Source organism: Alligator sinensis, unplaced genomic scaffold (genome assembly GCF_000455745.1).
Source record: "Alligator sinensis unplaced genomic scaffold, ASM45574v1 scaffold127_1, whole genome shotgun sequence".
In the NCBI taxonomy this organism is placed as follows: Eukaryota; Metazoa; Chordata; order Crocodylia; family Alligatoridae; genus Alligator; species Alligator sinensis.
In genome coordinates this window covers 944390-964338 of record NW_005842532.1, presented here as the reverse complement: position 1 = coordinate 964338, position 19949 = coordinate 944390, and the positions used below count along the sequence as shown (strand labels likewise).

The 19949-nt window shown below is 40.2% G+C and overlaps 1 protein-coding gene across 1 annotated transcript in view; it reads left to right on the top strand.

The window, feature by feature from the left end:
• Positions 1-19949, top strand: part of LOC102376305 (formin-2-like) — a 229334-nt gene that overhangs the window by 134646 nt on the left and 74739 nt on the right. Inside the window, exons 8-12 of the mRNA XM_014523760.2 lie at positions 1459-1550; positions 1724-1853; positions 3003-3149; positions 6259-6318; positions 6540-6660. Coding sequence (XP_014379246.1) covers positions 1459-1550; positions 1724-1853; positions 3003-3149; positions 6259-6318; positions 6540-6660 — 550 coding nt within the window. The remainder of the gene's footprint in view (positions 1-1458; positions 1551-1723; positions 1854-3002; positions 3150-6258; positions 6319-6539; positions 6661-19949) is intronic.

Genomic DNA, 19949 nt, shown 5'->3' with positions numbered 1-19949 from the left:
CCCTTGGGACCTTTAAAAAGGTTAGTGGGCATCTAAGACAGGTGACACTCAACTCCTTTGCAGACCACTTTTACTCATTAGAGTAATTCTGTAGCAGGTTGGGAAGGGCGGTGGGGGAGGTTGCTTTTTTTTTTTTCTGCTTCCCCTCCAAGTGACTTGGGGTCCAGGGTTACTTTTCAGTCTCTACTGATATCTTTTTTCTTTTTCTTTTTTTTGTTTTTCCGGTTAGTGAAAAATGGTCATGCAAAGATAGATTTGGCAGCCCAAAATTATTTCTCACACTAAGCCACCCAAGTCTTGCTTGTCTTTCATTATATCCCTGTGTGATTCACAGATTCATAGACGCTAGGGTTGGAAGGGACCTCAATAGATCTTCGAGTCTGACCCCCTGCATATGCAGGAAAGACCTTGGCCACTCTAACTGTAAAGAAGTTCTTCCTAATGTCCAGTCTAAATCTGCTCTCTGCTAGCTTGTGGCCATTATTTCTTGTAACCCCTTTGTGGTAGGACCATATGTCAAAATGTTGGCTTCCCTATCCTCTTCCACTTTTCTAGTGGTGTGTGCAAAGTATGGGACTGTTTTCATGCTGGAATAAAGGTAGACATTACATCTTTTATCCTTGTAGCTTATACTTTTGTCAGGAATCATGAACATGCTTTAAAACCACTCTGAAAGAAATGCAAAAAAATAAAATAAAAAGGAAGAGGGTGTGAGATCTACCACAATACTACTGCAAGGCACATGGGAAAATGAACTGTAGGTCAGCAATGAACACAGGAAGATTTATCACTTCTGATGTAGCGCTGTCTTCACAGCATTAGAATATTAAAGAAAGTCCATGTGTCCTAATGCAAGGTCATACAAGAAACTAACATCAGGAAAGGAAAGGAAAGGAAATGTAATTGAGATTGCATTGGCTTACTTGTTTGAAGTGGGGAACCATGTTATCTGGGGATGGGGTGGGGGGCATGTTTTGTTTGTTTTTCATGTATTATTTTATGATGCATCTTCTACTAAGTCAACCAAATACTGAATAAAATACTGTGACTTAGAAATACATTTAAGTACTGTATTTTAACTAAGATCAGATTGTATCTGAAGACAACCCTGCTCATTTTGGGGAAAAAAATAAATAGTACTTAAAAAAGAAATGCTTTGATCCTGAAGACTGTGTAGATTGCCAAAAAAATTCGGATGAGGAGGGAAAATATTATCTCGATGCATGGTTGAATGAATAAATCTTTTGCAGATTACTAATAGTCAATACTATTATCTGGAAGATTCAGATATGTTCTGTTTTGTATCAAAAATATTTACTGAAAATCACTTACAGAAATTAAGTAGTTTTACTGTAAACAGATGCTAGAAGTAGTATAAATATAATTTTTACAGAAGTATCAGTATCTGTGAAGCTTAATTGAGCAACTTTTGAATAAATGCGTTGTTTGTTTTTCCAGAGAGCACAATCAGATGAATTGGAAAAAATAGAAAAGCATAGCAAGTCATCCAAGGACAAGGAGCAGACCAAGTCTTTGGACAAACCTGAACAGTAAGGACCACTAAAAAAAAATAAATTCATGATTCTTGGGAATGTGAATACTACTTCGATTAGGGAAGCCTCCTGTACTTTAGTAACCTAAATGGAATTATTATAAAGAAGAAAATAGGAATTAAATGCATACTGTAAATGAACAACATTATTTTCTTTAATTATTCTTCCAGGTTTCTTTATGAACTTTCATTAATCCCAAACTTTTCAGAACGAGTCTTTTGTATCCTATTCCAATCAACATTTTCTGAAAGCATTTGCTCTATCCATCGCAAACTTGAATTGCTACAGAAACTGTGTGAGGTAGGTTCTGGTCCGTATAAAGGTACAGCTAGATTTTCTGATATTTAATCTTACTTGTTCAGCTGTACTCGTATTTCAAAAGTTTTCTTTTATTTACTTTAAGCACTCATTAAATCTGAAGGATAGCAGTCCTGCAGAATGGAACATTTTATGATTGTGCTTCAAGATCAAAGCAAATTTTAAGATTGGCTTTCAGTTCTGAACTATAACATCGCGAGTTTGCAGCCAATACACATCAGTCTTCAGGGAATATTGTACCTTCTGCTTTTGACAAAGCAAAATCTTCTCTCTCCATTGTTACAGCCTCTCTTATTCAACATTCCAAATGAATGCCATTTTAGCTCACTTCATATTTATGCTTTGTTTCTTGGAAGTGTCCCTTCAACAAATCTAAAGTAACCATCTAACTTAAATGATCTGGAGACAGCAATGTGTTCTTCCTAACAATAGATATAGGTTTATATACACAGATTAGTATTATGTAAAACACATGCACACTTCCCTTTTTTTTTTTTTATTAGGGATGAAATGCAGGCATTTTTGATACATTTTTCAAGACATTACTCTGAAATGCCATGGTAAAAAATTCTTGTGGATAGTATCAAATGCATAGCTGCTTTGAAGCAATATAGAATTACTTTTTGCACAGTTTGAGAGAAATATTTAAAACCTTCGGGCACACAATATTTGTGTAATGGGCTACTTTAAAAGAGAAGCAATTTTTATTTATTTTTAGAAATGCGTAATCCCTAAAGCAAGGCCCTGGATGTTCCATGTGGTCAGACTTCTGGCCTGAGTAACAGTAGAGCAAATGTACTAGGGAGCTGGAAAGTGCTGTACCCTGCCTCTGAAGTTTATTACAATGCCACCTCTTTTTCCTTTCCGTAAAGTTGATAGTAATATAAAACTTACAAATATCTGTTATTTACAATTTTAGGTGCAAAGAATTGAATTTGCTGTATGTTTAAGTAATCTGATAAGTTTTTCAACATTATAGCCACAATATTTTTGTAAAGTGCAATATACAATTAATATCTAAACCACTTAATCTGCTAAAGATTGACATCGACACATTGTTTTTAAGAAGTAATTATGTATTACTAAGCTTTTCAACAGAGAATTTGTGTGTGTGTGTGTCCTATTTTACAGACGTTGAAAAATGGGGCAGGAGTTATGCAGGTTCTGGGTTTGGTTCTTGCCTTTGGAAACTACATGAATGGTGGAAACAGGACACGAGGGCAGGCAGATGGGTTTGGACTGGACATTCTTCCAAAGCTGAAAGATGTCAAGAGCAGTGTGAGTTTATTTCAGATTTTTAGAATGATACAATTAGAATGTTGTGTTAAGTGCTGCTTTATCTCCCTTTTCTAAATAAATGGTTTGAGACTGAGTATGTAGTTAAATCTAGTATCCAACGGGAGTACAATCAACATGCTTGTGGAGGGAGTTTATTTGTAGAAATGTTTGGAAGTCTATTAGCTTTCTCATTACCAAAACGATGAACTTAGAAATAAGTCAACTTCTGATTTTATTAATGTATGTCTGAATCTCTGCAGCAGTTATTCTCAATGTTTTCAGACTCAAGGCATCCCTGAATGGACTCAAGTTACCCTTAATTAGACTCAAGGTCCACTTCAGAAAATATCACTTCTTAGTTTTCACTTGGTTTTTAACTACAGGATAATGGAGCAGTTTTTCTGTTGAAAAGAATTCAAAGACCACCACAAGTTGGAATGTTTTTAACACTATGGATTCCTTGGTGTTTATCTGGTGAATCATGTTTGAGCGTGTAACAGTGCTAAGGTTGCCTGGCACCCTGTGGCATCCTTGAAAGAATGCCAAGGAACTCCAGGGTACCATGGAACCCTGGTTAAGAATCATTGCTCTACAGATTGCATATTTACTGTTTTTTGCTTTCACTGATGAGTCTCTTCTTCAATACACCTATCTTTTACTCTTAATGGTAAGTATGAGAAGTGTGGCAGAAAGCAGGATAGAGATGCACCATCTAGACTGAATCAGAGATGCAAAAGTTTTCATGGGCAGGAGCTCACTTCATTCCATTGTTATCTGGTTAGAAAAAAGATATCTGAGCATACTTGATCAAGTTTCTTGTGTAGATTGGTTGCAGTTAGCCATGTTTCAGAAGTGGGAACCATTATAAATATATAATAAAATTAGAGAGACACATGCTAGCAAATACTGATTTTTAGAATACTTGGAAAAATGGGAAATAGATGTAGAAAAATGCCTGAGCTGTGCAATAGACATACAGAACTATCTATCTATTAGACTTCTATTAGATCTAGAAAATGACTGGCTTGTGCTGAAAAAATTGATAAAACAGGGTTCATCATATGAATCTGCATTATATGAATGACATGGAAGACATTGGAGTAATTTTATGCAAGAAGGATAGTGATGGCAAGTTTTCTATTAGTTAAAGTTGCTGAGCCTTGCTGTTTGAAGCTACACAGGAAGTTTGGGTGAAGGGGGCGACAGGTGAATTCCTGACTAAGCGTAAATTAAGGCCACTGTTATTGTGATCAGGTGATTAGATAAGAATCTCTCAAAACATTTTTATTTAAGCAAAATAAAGAATGAGAAAAAACTAAGGGCTAGATCTAATGAAGGACTTAAGCTATGCAGGTTCTGTATTGGAATACCCATTTCAATGCTGTGCCACAGCATGCTGTTTCTCAGATCCAAGGTAGTGGAGCTTTATTTGCTCAGCACTGTGGTCAAGTTAATTTACTCTGCATCACAACTGCACCTTAGCCCACATCACTGTGTTTAGATGGCTATGATACTTTTACTTTTGAAAACAGTGTGCATGGAGAAGTGGATGGTTGTATGTTTCAGCATGCTCAACCTTCAGGATCAGATACTGCACTGGAGTCCCAAAAGCCAAAATTTGATATTTAGAGGTTTTTGCCATTTGGAGAGCATTAAGATATATGCAGACATTACATGTAGATGGACCTAACTTGGGTTAGGTCAATCTAAATGCTGATTTCTGCAGAAGTTGTGGGAAGTTTAAATTGGGCAAAAAATGGCAGTCCTGATATAAATCAGTTCACCTGGGGAGGTGAACTAACTTAAATCATGAATGGGTTAGCCCAGTCTAGTCAATGTCTGCACATGTTCAACTCAGTCAATTGCCCCAGCCCTGGTGATGCACTCTTCCTATGTTCCTCCTCACCCTGACCAGACAGATTATTTTTAGCCCCCCAACCCTCCCATCCACAAGCTGACAAGCTCCCAGAGGCCCACCAGCTCCCCCACTCCTGCTGCCCTGCCTCCTTTGGACTTGTTAGCACCCCCAGTGATCTTGTACACATGTCTTCTACCCTGTCCTTACACCAGTTTCCCAGCATGGCTCCCAGCATGAGTGGACATCTGTACATCCCACTCCAGAGCTACAGTCTCACAGTTTAAGGCAAGCTGTGTGATCATAGACTGGGTACAGTGAATGTCTACACATACCCTTAGATGCTCAGACAGCTGATTCAAAAAAATGAACACACTGAAAACGTGTTTTTAGGACTAGCCAGTAGAAAAGGCATACATCTGCACTCCTGTTTGCTCTTCAGATCCAGAGCCTAGAGTCCTCTCCTGATGAGTAGGTGCCTAAAACTTGAAAAAAAAAATGAATAGGGCTTACTCTTTTTAATAAGAGGCCATATTGGAGCATTTGCAAGGGAAACAATATTTTATGCTGCACTGTATCAGAATGTTGCACTGTCTCAGTTCTGTTAAACCAGATTATTGATTTCTTATGCAATGGATAAAGTGGGAGTTCATTTCTTACCCTTAGATAATACTACCAAAGCTACTACATGCAGTTTGTGTTTTGAAAAAGCATGAAGATGTTAAGCTTGCATAGCAGTAGTTATGATAAGAGAGCATTTACTGAGCAAAATTAGTATCTGGCAAGATGATGAATAAATATATGTATGTGTACTGCCTCACAAAATACCAAGGAGCAATTTTTGGCAGTGTGGTTGTCGAGTAAGATAGAATATATGTGGATATATACTTGATAATACTTTAAATATCTAAATTAAGGGAAAAAAACAGAAAAAGGTATGAATATAGTCTATCTGTTTTTCCTAATATGTTTAAAGATTTCACTTTTTATTTAAATTCAAGACCCCCAGTAGAACAAGGTATGTCAGTATTTGTTTAGCTTTTAGCTTTGTAAGTTGTTCTTTATTCATCAATAATTTAAAGGTATGTTTAATTTTAATAGCATAATTCATTATGGAATACTGGTATCCATTCTGGAATTCTTTTGCTCTTTTAAACTCAAATAATTTTTCATAGTTTTTTGTAACATGAATACAATCTGCCATAGAATTAATACGATTTAGCAACACAAATATTGGGGTTTTTTTCTATGCAGGATAACAGCAGAAGTCTTCTATCGTATATTGTCTCATATTACTTGCGGAATTTTGATGAGGTGAGCAATAATTATCTTAGCCAATTTAAATAAATTTCTTATCAACTGCTTTATTTAGTTTTATTTTTTACATTAATTAAAGTGACTTAAATGTGTTGTGCATAAGTAATTTTCTACTATCAACTATTTGTTCTAGTGTGTAAAATGTTAGGTAATAAATTCTCTTCCTTTTAGCATGTTCAACTTAAAAAATGTTTAAGCATTCATTATATTTTTGTCAGGACGCTGGAAAAGAGCAATGCATCTTTCCTCTTCCAGAGCCACAAGACCTCTTTCAAGCTTCACAAATGAAGTTTGAAGACTTTCAAAAGGATCTTCGCAAACTAAAAAAAGATCTGCGAGGTACTATAACTACACCAAATTATAAATATATAGGCAACCTATAGTTCAGTCCTTTTTTTAAATTTTTTATTTATTTATTTTTTTTTTTGGATCATCACTATGCAGTGGTACAAAAATATTATGTAGGTTTTAATTCCTAAATTTTGTCTTGGACTCTTGACTTTATTCACTATATTGGTTGATGTTTTTAAGACTGATTGTTGTATAGTGGAATGGTGAATTTTCTCTAACAACTGAAGAATAAATTTGACCAGTGTCTTCAATAATTTAATTTGCTCTTAGTAGTCTTTGATTCATATACTTTGTGCTCAAACAATGTAGGCCTGAATATTGCTTACTAGGTGAGAAATAGTGATGAATTAAATATGTTTAATGCTGCCTTATGTAGCCCATGTTAAAAAATACATATGATGCATTTTTTTCCTTTTAGTTAAGAATTATCAAGTTCTAGGGGGAAAAACTCACCTTTTTAAATTGTAAATTTTAAAAGCCTTTTGAGAATGGTATCCCTGCTTTACTATAAGGAAGCAATTTATATCATATAACATCATTTTTATTTATTTTTTAATATTGTGAACAATTGTAATGCTCATGAATTTAGCTAAGCTAAGTAGTGGCTTGATCTGTACCAATGTAATCAGGTCAGGAACGAGGAAACTAGCTCTGGGCTGGTCATTGGCAATGTTCTTTTCTTCCCTGTGGCATGCTGTAGGCCATGGGATGTGAACTGGGGATATGCATACCCCCAGGAGTACTTAGAAAGGGTGTAGGGTGTACACGTGGATGAGCGGGGACAGAGTGCATGGTGGCAGTGTCTCCCCTGGCGTGTTTGCCTCTAACCTGGGGGAGGTGGAGGGGAAGGGACATGCTGGGTCCCACCAGCCCTATGCAGCACACTGCAGCGCCTCCCCACCCCCTCTTACAGAAGAGCTGCCAGGGTCTGAAGGGGGGGGAGAGGGGGAGTGTGTTTTGTGCCCACCTCTGGCTGCATGCAATTGGCCAGTGCAGAGCCCATCAACAGCCACAGTGTCATGACCAGGCATGGGAAAGTGGCATGACACATGGCCAAGCAAGACAGTGGTGACCACCACATATGAGCCCCCTTCCCCCCCCCCACCCTGTTCAGCCTCCCTCCCAACACCACTGCTACATGCACCCCCTGGAGGGCATGCCCCCAGATCAGCACATGGGGCAGAGCAGTCTGTGGGCTGCTGCGGGCTGGGGCTGGGGCAGCACCAAGCTGTTCCTTGTGGGGGTGTAGGGCTGGGAGGGGGTGGGGGAGGCTATGGTGAATTTTGGGGTGGCTGCAGACACGATCCCACAGCCCCTCTCTCAGTGCCACTGCTGCCCACCCTGAGTGCAGCCCAGCCATCCCCCTGCTCAGATCTGGGGGGCCCATGCCCCCCCCATGCCCACCTGGTGGGGGTGTAGCTGGGGGAGCCACTGCCTCCCTGTGCAACTCAGTCCCACACCCTACACTGGCTGTGCAGTGCCTGCCCCAGCCCCACTCCCTCCCTCACTTTCTTTGTGACTGGGCTGGGGGGTACAGATCAAGACCCCCCACAGTGCAGGAGGGAGTGGGGCAGGGGCAAATCATTCACTCATGCCTCTGCCCCACTCTCTTCTGCATGGTGGGAATTATCCCAGCCCCACTCCCTCCCTCATTGCCATATGGGGGGATGGGCAAATTGAGGCCCCCATGATGAGGGAGGAAGAAGGGCAGGAGCAGGGGCTGGGGTGAGTGAGGCCATGGCTGGGCCAGGTGATTGGACAAGCAGAGGCCCCCAGGCCTGCACTTGTCCCACCACCCGGCCCAGCCAGGGCCCCACTCACCCCAGCCCCTGCTCCTGCCTGTGCCCCCCGCTCCCTCCCTCACAGTGGGGGCCTCGGGACCTCGATCTGCCCTGCCCCCCCACAGCCCTTTCCCCTCCCAGACTTACCTGCTGTGGGGGGTGAGGATGGTTGTGCATGCATGCATACGCCTTCCAGATAATTTTTCATCTCTCTGTTTATGTAGCCCCTGCCCCAGCCCCACTTCCACTCCCTCCCCCCCTCACCATGGGGCTCTTGATCTGCCCCCTTCCTCCTTGAAAACAAGAAAATATATAAAGAGATATATGAGCTGAAACATTGAGACTGAAGGGGTACACTTGGTAAAAAAAGGTTGAAAACCCCTGCTGTAGGATGTTCTCAGTTTTATGCTTCCTTGTCTGTGAGGCTTCCATGGCTCAGGCCCATTCTAGTCTTACATTTATAATGAAAAAGATTCCAGAAAGATTCCCTTGGCAACTTGTTCCATTGCCCAATTGTTTTTACAATTAAAAAGTGTCCCCAGAGATATAATTTAAATCAGTTTTGCTAGAATTTTAAACTCATTGGCTCATGACCCACCCCTTGTGTGAAAGGAATCCATTTTTTCTCCCTCTTGATAGTAGCCTTTTGAATATTGGAAAACTGCTATCATATGCCATCTTTATCCCCATACTAGGTAAAGCCAGATTCCTTCATTCTATGGCTTACATTCCAACTCCTTTATCATCTTCATTTACTGTCTCTGTATTCTCAAGTTTTTCGACTACCTACTTAAAATGCTGTGCAACCAATCTAGACAGAGTACTCCAGCTGAAAACAGCAAAATGAGTGATGCCTGACTGAGGCACCAGACCCAGGTGCCTGCTTAGAGGAGGTGCATTAATGATAGCTGCTGCTTCTGCCACAGCTGGATTGGCCCCTGTTGCCACCACTGCTCCCCAGGGTGCAGATCCTGACTCTTCCTCCTCTACCAGCTGAGGTGAAACCAGTGTTGAATAGACTGGTCCTTACTCCCCATGCCTTGCACACAGCACTTCTGTAAAGTGAATAGAAAGGGGTCATGGTTTCATAGCCTAATAAACCTTTCTATCAGATCCATGAATTCAGGGTTTGAGCATGCAGTACAGCTATTGGTATTCCAGGCCCAGATGTCTAAGTAGCACTCCTGTTCCCCTTAGAAGAGCATTCCCAACCATCAACATCCTCCTCTTCCTGTTGTTTGGTGTAGTGCTCATGAACTCTGCTTTCCTGAAACTATTCCTGATTTCTGGTCAATGGGGTTTGTTCCTTCCATCAGTTAAGTCATCTGAGGTACTTCAGTAGTAATAATAGTACCCGTATAGAGAGCCTGAAAGCAATTATTTATATTTTTCTGCATCTGATGTACTTTGGTACTTATTCTACTTCTCATAGTTTTATTCTGTGATATATTTTACCTGTCCTTTAGTCTCTAAGGTTACTGTATACTAAGGCATGATTCATGACTCCTAACTAGCAAGTCATGGTTGTGTTTGATGCTATGTGGGATTGATATATATGCCTTCAGTCCCCCAATTTTTTTTTAATATGTATACCATTGTGTAGTTTGTGCAGATGCAGAGACACCTCTGTCTTTAGCAGGAAAGATAAACCTGCAGGACTATGCTAGGTTTTGTCATAGCTCTAGGCTCAAAAACTAAACAACCCTGCCCCAAAAATTCCTCAAGGCACCTCACGTGAACTAGAATGAAAGATTAGGGTGGAAGTGATGGCGCACACTAGCCATGCAACTGCCATTAAAAAAATATTATAAGAAGCATGTTTTCATAATATCATAGGATATGTAAAGGTTATCTTTGATGTTTTCCCATTTAGGATGTTATTTTCATACCGTATCAATATAGCGACAGCTTTGTATGATGACAAACATGAAATCAAAGCAGCATACGTTCACTGCCCAAGTAAGCTTCAGCCATGTGAAACAAGTACAGGCTGTGGCTTTCTCATTTAAGGGACTTACTCTTACCTTTATGAGCATGAATGTTTATAGGCCCTGATTCAGGAAGATGCTTTATATTTAGGCTTGTTTAAATATTTCCATAAATCCTGGATCAAATTTTCTATATATTCGTATAGACATTTCATGCCCTTTCTCTGAGAAATTTCACAAGAAGATAGCTTTGCATTGAAAAGAGCTGAAATACTCACCACCCTTATGGAATTATTGGGCTCTATGAATAAAGGACCTAAGCAACAGTATATTATTTCTCTCTTTATACCCTGACCCATCACCAGGATGCAACCTAATCTCTTTATGGCTGCTACTCCAGCCCAGAGGTTGGAAGAATGCCTATTTTGACACTGTGCCCCTTTTTTAATTTGCCATGCCACTTGAAAGGTAGCTGAAGATGCCAGGACACCACCTCCAGATTTCCCATAGCACAAACCAATTTAGTGCCACTTTAGGGTGTCTTTTAAATGTTCTTTATGGAGTGTGAAGAAACGTTCCTAAAGCCAGTCCACACCCTTCCCAGCTTTTAATATAGTTCTTCTTTGGTGCTGAATGTAATGTTTGTTATTCAGTTCACTTGAGAGAGAAAAAGTAAGGGTTTATTATAATGTCCTGTCCACACAAGAGGCCCTGACTACATACTTTTTCCTAACTGGTCATACATTGTCTTTCTCTTGGACAGGGTTCACAACATTTATGGGAAATGCAAGTTGTTTTTTTCCTGGTTTCAAGAAAAGAGGGATCCTGATGACCCTGTATGCCTTAGCACAATACTGCAGTGTCATCAGTAAATTTCATGATGACATACGTCATTTTATAGTTTGCAGTAAAAGAGACTGCTGTGTCAGAGAGATTACATCTTTGCCCTGATCTGATGCTTGAGAAAGCTGTTGTTGAAGCTAGATTAGCTGAAAGTGTCAAGAAGTAATAACACATGTGCCTGCTAAGCTTATAATCAATAATAACTGTCACTGTTTGATGACAGCTGTTAAAGAAGCGATAACCATTGCCTGAACACATGACAGACCCTCTAAATGGCCTGATAGGGACCACCTCACTAAAGGTGTACCTGTAGCAGCAGCCAGGATCTCTGCATTATCTGGAAGACATGCCTCTGCACCACAGTAAATGTCCTGTTAAAAATGCCAACTGTCCTAAAAAGTGCCAATATCCATGTACACGAACCAGCTGCTAAGAACAAGAAAACCTTTCTGGGGAATGTTCTGGTGACTGAAAGTTGAGCCAAATCATTGGAATCTAGACATATTGCACCCCAAACTGGTAAAATATATACCAAGATGAGGACAGTAGTTGACATTAGTCATCCCTGAACAGTTGCACATATGCACTGTGGCTCATCTCAACTTCTCCTTTCCTGACAAAAAACCCCCCTACTTGTACTTCAGAAGATGTCAGACCAACCTGGTGGCCTTCTACGACCAGGTCACAAAATCCTTGGATGCAGGTGTCACGGAGGACGTAGTTCTTTCTGGACTTCAGGAAGGCCTTCAACACGGTCTCTCACCCCATTCTCATTAAGAAATTAGGTGGCTGTGGTCTTGATGCCTACACAGTCAGATGGGTTGCAAATTGGCTGGAGGGTCACCAGAGAGTAGTGATGGATGGGTCATTTTCGACCTGGAGGGATGCGGGCAGTGGGGGGTCCCCCAGGGCTTGGTCCTTGGGCCCGCACTGCTCAACATCTTCATCAGTGATTTGGGCGAGGGATTGAAAAGCACCCTGTTCAAATTCACGGATGACACTAAGATGTGTGGAGAAGTGGGCACACTGGAGGAGAGGGGTAGGCTGCAACTAGATCTAGACAGGTTATAGGGGTGGGCAGATGAGAACAGGATGGGATTCAGTACCGACAAGTGCAAGGTACTGCACCTAGGGAGAAAGAACCAGCAGCATACCTATAGGCTGGGGGACTCCTTTCTAGTCAGCACGAAGGCAGAAAAGGATCTTGGAGTCATTATTGATTCCAAAATGAAGATGGGCTGCCAATGTGGGGATGCCATCAGGAGGGCTAACTGCACCTTGTCATGCATCCACATATGCATCATGAGCAGTTCCAAGGAGGTGATCCTCCCCCTCTGTGCGACACTGGTCAGGCTGCAGTTGGAGTACTGCATCCAGTTCTGGGCACTGCACTTTAGGAAGGATGTGGATAGCATTGAGAAGGTCCAGAGGAGGGCCACTCACATGAACAGGGGGCAGCAGGGCAGGCCCTACAAGTGGAGGCTATGGGACCTGAACCTGTTCAGCCTCCACAAGAGAAGGCTGAGGGGGGGATCTGGTGGCCGTCTACAAACTGGCCAAGGGAGACCAGCAGGCAATGGGAGAGTCCATGTCCCTCCAAGCACTACCAGGAGCAACAAGGAACAACAGCCATCAGTTGACTGAGAGTAGATTCAGGCTTGACATCAGGAGGCACTACTTCACAGTAAGGGCGGCTAGGATCTGGAACCAACTTCCAAGGGAAAGTGGTGCTCGTTCCTACCCTGGGGGTCTTCAAAAGGAGGCTAGATAATCACCTAGCTGAGACTGTTTGCCCCAGCATCCTTTTCTGCCCGTGGCAGGGGGTCGGACTCAATGATCTGCTCAGGTCCCTTCCGACCCTACCTACTATGAAACTATGTCCTTACAGTCTCAGAATTTTGAGCAAGTCTATATAGGAAGACATCTATTTAATTAGAGATCTCAAAATGGATGCTACTGAACTGTAAGGCAAGTAAACAGGGCTTAATAAGGAGGCTAAATAAGGTCAAATCTTAATCTGTGAAAATGATCAACTCGGTCCAAAAATTCCCAAGGCTGTTTAATGGAGTAAAAATCTGAAACAAGCCCTACCCGGTTATGCTCGAGAAGGGATGCTTAACCTTTCTTGCTCAGCGCATTCCACTGCCCCGATGAAATCTGTTAAGAAACAATACCAAGACATCATCCATCAGGGAGTTGTTGAGATGGTTCACTGGCTTTTCTGTGCATGTACCCACTGCCATCTTGACAGAGCCTTTTAGTGATTCACACATCTTGATTGCAGTCTCACCAGGAGTCTGGAATGTAAATGCTAATTTATGCCAGCAATCAAGCACCCATTTAGCCAAATGCAATATGCTAAGACTTCAGTATGCTCAATGCCAACTTGGAATTTTGGCAGAGAGCAAACAATTCATTACTCTGTTCAGGAGATATAGATTCAAATGCCTACCATTTGGAATATCCTCTGCACACAAAATCTTTCATGTACTGAAGAGGTATTCTTCCCTGTCAGAATCATAGACTCATAGAAAATTAGGGTTGAAAGGGACTTCAGGAGGTCATGTAGTCCAACCCCAGCTCAAAATAGGACCATCCCCAACTAGATAATCCCAGCCAAGGCTTTGTCTAGCCGTGTCTTAAAACTTCCAAGGATGGAGATTCCACAACCTCTCTGGGTAATGTGTTCCAGTGTTTTACTACCCTCCTAGTGAGAAAAAATTTCCTACTATCTAACCTAAACTTCCCTTGCTGCAACTTGAGACTGTTGTTCCTTGTTCTGTCACTACTGAGAACAGTCTAGCTCCATCCTCTTTCAAACCCCACTTCAGGTATTGAACGTTGCTATTAAATCCCCCCTCAGTCTTCTCTTCTCTGGACTAAATACACCCAGTTCCATCGGTGTCTTCTCAGAAGTCATGTGCTTCAGCCCCCGAATCATTTCTGTTGCCCTCCACTGGACTCTTTCCAATTTCTCTGCATCCTTTCTGTAGTGGGAGGCCAAAAACTCCACTCCATATGTGGCCTTACCAGTGCTGAAGAGAGAGGAATAATCACTTCCCTTGCCTAGCTGGAAACACCCCTACCAAGGCATGGACTACTTCAGCCTTCTCTGCATCCTCTGTCACAAGGTTGCCTCCCCCATTCAGTAAGGGACCCACACTTTCCCTTATCTTCCTCTTGTTACTGGCATACTTGTAGAAACTCTTCTTGTTCCCCTTCACATCCCTTGCTAGCTACAACTTCAATTGTGCTTTGACTTTCCTGACTTCATCCCTGCATGCCCGAGCAATACTCTTATACTACTCCCTAGTTGTTTGTTCAAGTTTCCACTTCTTATAAGCTTCTTTTTTGTGTTTTTGTTTACTGAAGAGTTCCCTACTAAGCGATGCTGGTCCTCTGCCATACTTGCTCTTGATGATCTCCTGTTCCATGGCTCTCCCCACAAGATGCACAATGATAGCTTTTGCAAAATAGGGAATACTTTAAGAAGTGAACTTTCCCTGAACCTGAGCAAAAGTGTCTTTGGAAGAGACAGTGCCTATTTTCTGGGCTCTGTAATTACCAGTGCCTGAGTACACCCAATAAGATCAAGATGGATACCATCTCCCAATTTAACTTAACTGAAACATTGTATAGGTATGGTCAGTTTAACCCAATTTGTATCCAGAAGTATACCCTTTTTGTGACTAGGTTTCATCAGAGTGTGGGTATGATGACCAGGGGTGATGTGTAGTGGGTGCATGTGCACCCCCTGAGCATGGCAGTACACCCCCTTCAAAAACTCGCCACCCCACCATTGGCACCACTGGTGGCATCTGTGGGTGATCTGCAATTGCCGCTGGTCACCGCCGTCACTGCTGGCAGCATCTGCAGGTGGTCACTGACCCCTGGTTGGCACTTGGCACCCCCCACCCCATCAACAGCACTGGCGGCATCTATGGGAGTTCCCACTTACTGCCACCATGGTACTGCTGCCACCATGCCCCCTTCCCCTCAGCTGCTGGGGACACACATTATTCATGATGATGACCTATGCAGAAAGTGGTATTGAACAGGATCAAGATAATAATTTTCTATGCTCTCCTTGGCCATTTTTGACCCAAGCAAACTAATCATCACCTCAGCTAATTCATCATTTTGTGCACTGGGAACTTTCTTTGCAAGAAAGCTAACAATGATGAAGTGAAACCTATAGGGTATGCACTGAGTGCCATCTCACACAGAGAAACTTTGCACAGATAGAAAAAATGGTTTCTGGGGGGTTTCCTGTGTGCTGAACTGAAGATTAAAATAAAACATTACCCTTTTTCCTCGTATATGGATGCTGATTTACAACGTCTTGAGTTTTGCTATCCATGCTATGGGAGAATATCACCCAAAATACAAAAAACTTGTGTTAAACATACAGGTTGCAAGATAAAGCAAAGGGAAGTCAGGATATTCCAAATGTTAGTTGCTCCAGCTACATTAAGTTGGCCACTCAGAACCTTTTTACATGTTTTGTAGACTAAAGTAATGCAATTAAAGTTTACAGTGGAATCAAGTCAAATGTGCATTAATGTTATTTTTAACATTTAATATAGTTTTTAATTGGAAAAAAAGGTTGAATGTGGAGGTAATTGGCTTTCAAGTGCCTTTTTCTAATTATTTATTCAGTTTGTGCACTCTACAACTTTATTTGTTGGCTAATGCAGCATATAAATTCCAAGAACCAGCAAGAGCTAAACCATAAGACCCGATACTGAAATGTATATTAAGCACTCCTAACAAAAGATACACATTCTATTTTGTATCTGAAGTCTATGGGAATTGATAACAGTCAGCATTGTCCAGGACATGTTCCTCTCCTAGAAGCATCAGTCTTGACCAGAAGTGTGCACACATATATGTGCACACACCTTTTTTTCATTATGACTTACTGCTAATACATTTAATCCCTATTTGGTTAGTAGGCTAATATTTGATTACAATGAGTTGTTTGAGATGTTCTGTCCACCCACATTTAAAAAAAAAAAAAAGTGGAGGTATTTTTCTTCAGCTTTCAAACACCTTATCTTGAAACAGAGACTGATTTTTAAAATAGGTAATACCTGAAACTGTTTTGTAACCATAACAATAGCATCTGATTCCAGCCATATTTTTACATCTGCAATTGTTGGTAATATATATAAGCACATGCAGACTCAAATCTTTGATTCTTCAAAATGATTTCTTTGTGGTGCTAACTCAGCCATAAGTTTGGATGCATGTTTGCATAGAAAGGGTAGTTTTGTTGATTTCCATTCTTTTATGCTTTTTCCATTATGACTGCTGAGGCCTTTTCCCATTTTTAGATTTTATGAACTGTATGCCTTGCAGTTTGTAAATCTTAGAGGAGAAAGCCTCTTCCAAGACTTCACATTAAAAGCTTAAGTGTAAAGGGCTTGCAGAAAACATGTTGAAGGTGTTGTTGTTTTTTGTTTTTTTTTAACAGACTTTTATTTACAATTAAAAAAAAAAAAAACTAATGAAATACAAGAAACAGTAGGAATAATCCACTATTAAACTCGTACTTCGTATACTTCTGCTATGCTTATTTAAAATAAATATATGGTGAAGAATTAATGTTATGTAGTAGAAATAAATAAGGCAAAATGAACAGATAGGGGTTTTATTAATGTACCTACTGAGTTTGGCTCCATAAATTGCCCCCAGATTTCACAGCTCAACAGTATTCTCAATTCAGCCTTTCTGAGTTCACTGACATAGTTTGTTAAGCAATTTGATCTACTTTTGATCTCCCATGGCTGTCAGCAGCCCTCCTTGATGCATTTATGCCAAGTGTTGGTTTCTGTTTCTGTGTCATTCCACAGCAGATATCTTAGCATTTGCCACATGACTTAAATCAACTCACCATGCAAAGAGAATCAGACAGCCTGGGTAATGGGAATGATGCAAGATTTTTAATTCAGAGGTTCTAGATCATGTATTATTTTAGATTATCAAAATATCTTTCTAGATTCTTAAAAAAGCTAGTGTTTTTTTTTTGTAATTCTATACCATATAGGTTTAAGCATCCTATGTATCCATATAGCACATGGGCATATCCCTGGTTTAAGAGGAATTTTGGTAAGGCTTTTCACTTGAAGGAGGAAATGGGCAGCTATCACTGATGCCAAGGTGTAGTACTCATTAGAAACTATACAAAACTGTAGGCATCCATGTCAGAAGTAAGGGAAGGGTGAGCAAATCATTTTTATTTCTCAGTGTATTGTGACATGCCACATTAGTACATTTGTGGCTTAGGGAAAAATTAGATTTGTGATCCATGAAATTTAGCAGGCCCTGGATTTAATTTGGGAAGAGATAGTACTCTGCTTTATTTATAAACACTTTTTATTGCAAATTTTAGCCATCAAGAAGTTTGTCTTTAAATTTATGTCATTATAATAGTTTCCAAGAGTAAGTCTTATCCTTGCAAATTAAATTCTGATTTATCAGTGGTCATTTATTGCACAATTTCCACTAAAGTTCCAGTGAAATGTAATAAACAACTCAATGTTAGGCAGAACATACCTTTTAAAGGGTAACATTTAAAAAATATTCATATTAAACCATGAGCAAGGACCTAAAAGCCTGGATCACACAGTGTATGTTGGCATGCCATGATATAGTAAATACTAGTATCTTCATTTGATAACCTTCAGTGTTACAAATAATGATGTCATTGCAGTACTGGTAATTTAAATAAAGTTTATGGTCCTGTTTTGTTGCTATCATGAGTCCATCTGATTCACTGAATCAACATCAATTAATAATAGACTAGGTGACCCAATAGGTCTGCAGTTTCTCATTTATGTGACTGAAAAAATGTTTATAAGAATATCTAATTTTTACATCACACTTTGAAAGTACCCCACAAACAACTCTCGCTACAAACCTGAAAACTTTACAAGGATTTGCTATGTCTACCATTTCCTCTTTTTACTTAGAAATATGCTGTTGGAATGAAAGTCACATGGCTGATGTTTAGCTATCAGGCTAGCTATGTGTTGTACAAGGTGCTATATTGGAAATATTAGATTTTTCTACAGAAAGGTTACTTAAATTTTGACTTTTAGGTAAGTGTGCATTTATATTTGTACTACTGGCAAATTCCAGCAGATCTTCTAACCTAAACTGTAATCGAATTCAGGGTGGTGGGGAGGGGAAAGAGGGAGACAGTTGTTTGTTTATTTGGGTTTGAGTTTGGTTTTGTCATCTTTCTTTTGTGTTTCAGAAACATGACCTATTTGCAAAACAAGGCTCATTCACTATTGGTGGTGAATTAGTTTCTTGGGGGTGGAGGGTAACATTGTGTACTCGCAGCTTAATGTCAAAGACTATATCAGTTTTATTGCTCTCTTGGATGTGATCCTTTTGCCTGCAGTTCCCAGTTTTTCCTCATTTTCATCAAATAGTCACCATCAAATACCATCCCTGTGATCATGTGGATGAGGCTCTTGGCAGCATTTTCCTGCCACTCCTTGATCAGCATAAGTAGTTTGCCACACACTTCACAGGCTTGAATGTGCTTCTTAGCTTTTTTTCCAAATCCTTGGAAAGGCAAATGGAAAGAATAAGTTAAATTCCCTATACCTAAAAAGGCCAAATTAATTGGCTCTGCAGAAACTATTTCTATTATGGTACACTGTAGCACCTGCCAGTTCCTCTCTTTAAAGTATTTTGTCAATGTTTAGCAGTTTTTATTCTCTCTCTATATTTTTACATACATGCAAATTAAACTTTTTACAACCATTAAGACTTTAAAGAATCATTAAATAAATTACAACATTCCAGGAGAGGCAATGAATTGCAGATCCATAGGTGAAATATAAACAGAAACATGCTTGTTTGTGATAACAATGTTTTCAGTTTATGGCCAAGTTGACGAGGGAAATGTTAGGCCAACTGATACAGCAGTGCATCTGGCCTTTGGCCAGCCAAGTTATTATTCAGAAGCACAGAGTATGTTCACAGAATTAAAACGTTGCTTTTGTTCCCTTATCAGCTTTGCATTTACACACTCTAGTCTAGAAGTTCATGCAGCCATCCTGGAAAGGGTTAATTACTGGAACTGTGCAGCATGCAGACTCCTAAACCTAAACCAGATGTAAATCCAAGGCAGGCTTTCAGTCAATCTGTGAGTCATGTTTTACTGTCCTTAAAACTCCAAACAAGGAGCTGTCTATGGAAGCCCTTGAAGCTTCAGCAGTTCTTAGTGTAAGTCTTAACAATACCAACAAAATAAATAAAAGAAAATTGAGAGCTCTTTCTCAACTTGTGGTAAAGTTTGTGTTTCCGATGAGGCCAGTTTCATTCCCCTTCATTAAATTCTGCATGTTCTTTAAAGTTGCAGGTTGTAGTTGCAAACATGACATGCAAACATTGGGGGTGCTGTTAAAACAATGGTTGTAACTTACAGTGCAAATCTGATTTTTCAGAAAAACTGAGTGTACGCATCTTTTGTTGACTTCCATATAAGTTCTGAGTGTTGTATAGAACTGCTGAAAATTAGAGGCATAAATTTATAAATCACTTCAGTTGATACTTTAAAAAAAATCTCCTCTAACTACTTTAGCACTTTTATAAATGTGTGGTTTTATATGTGGTTAACCAAATGTAGAAGTGGTGGCCTGAAGGTTAATTGTCCATCAGTATAATTCACAGTTCTCATTGTTCCTTTCTTTTTCTTGGATGTGGC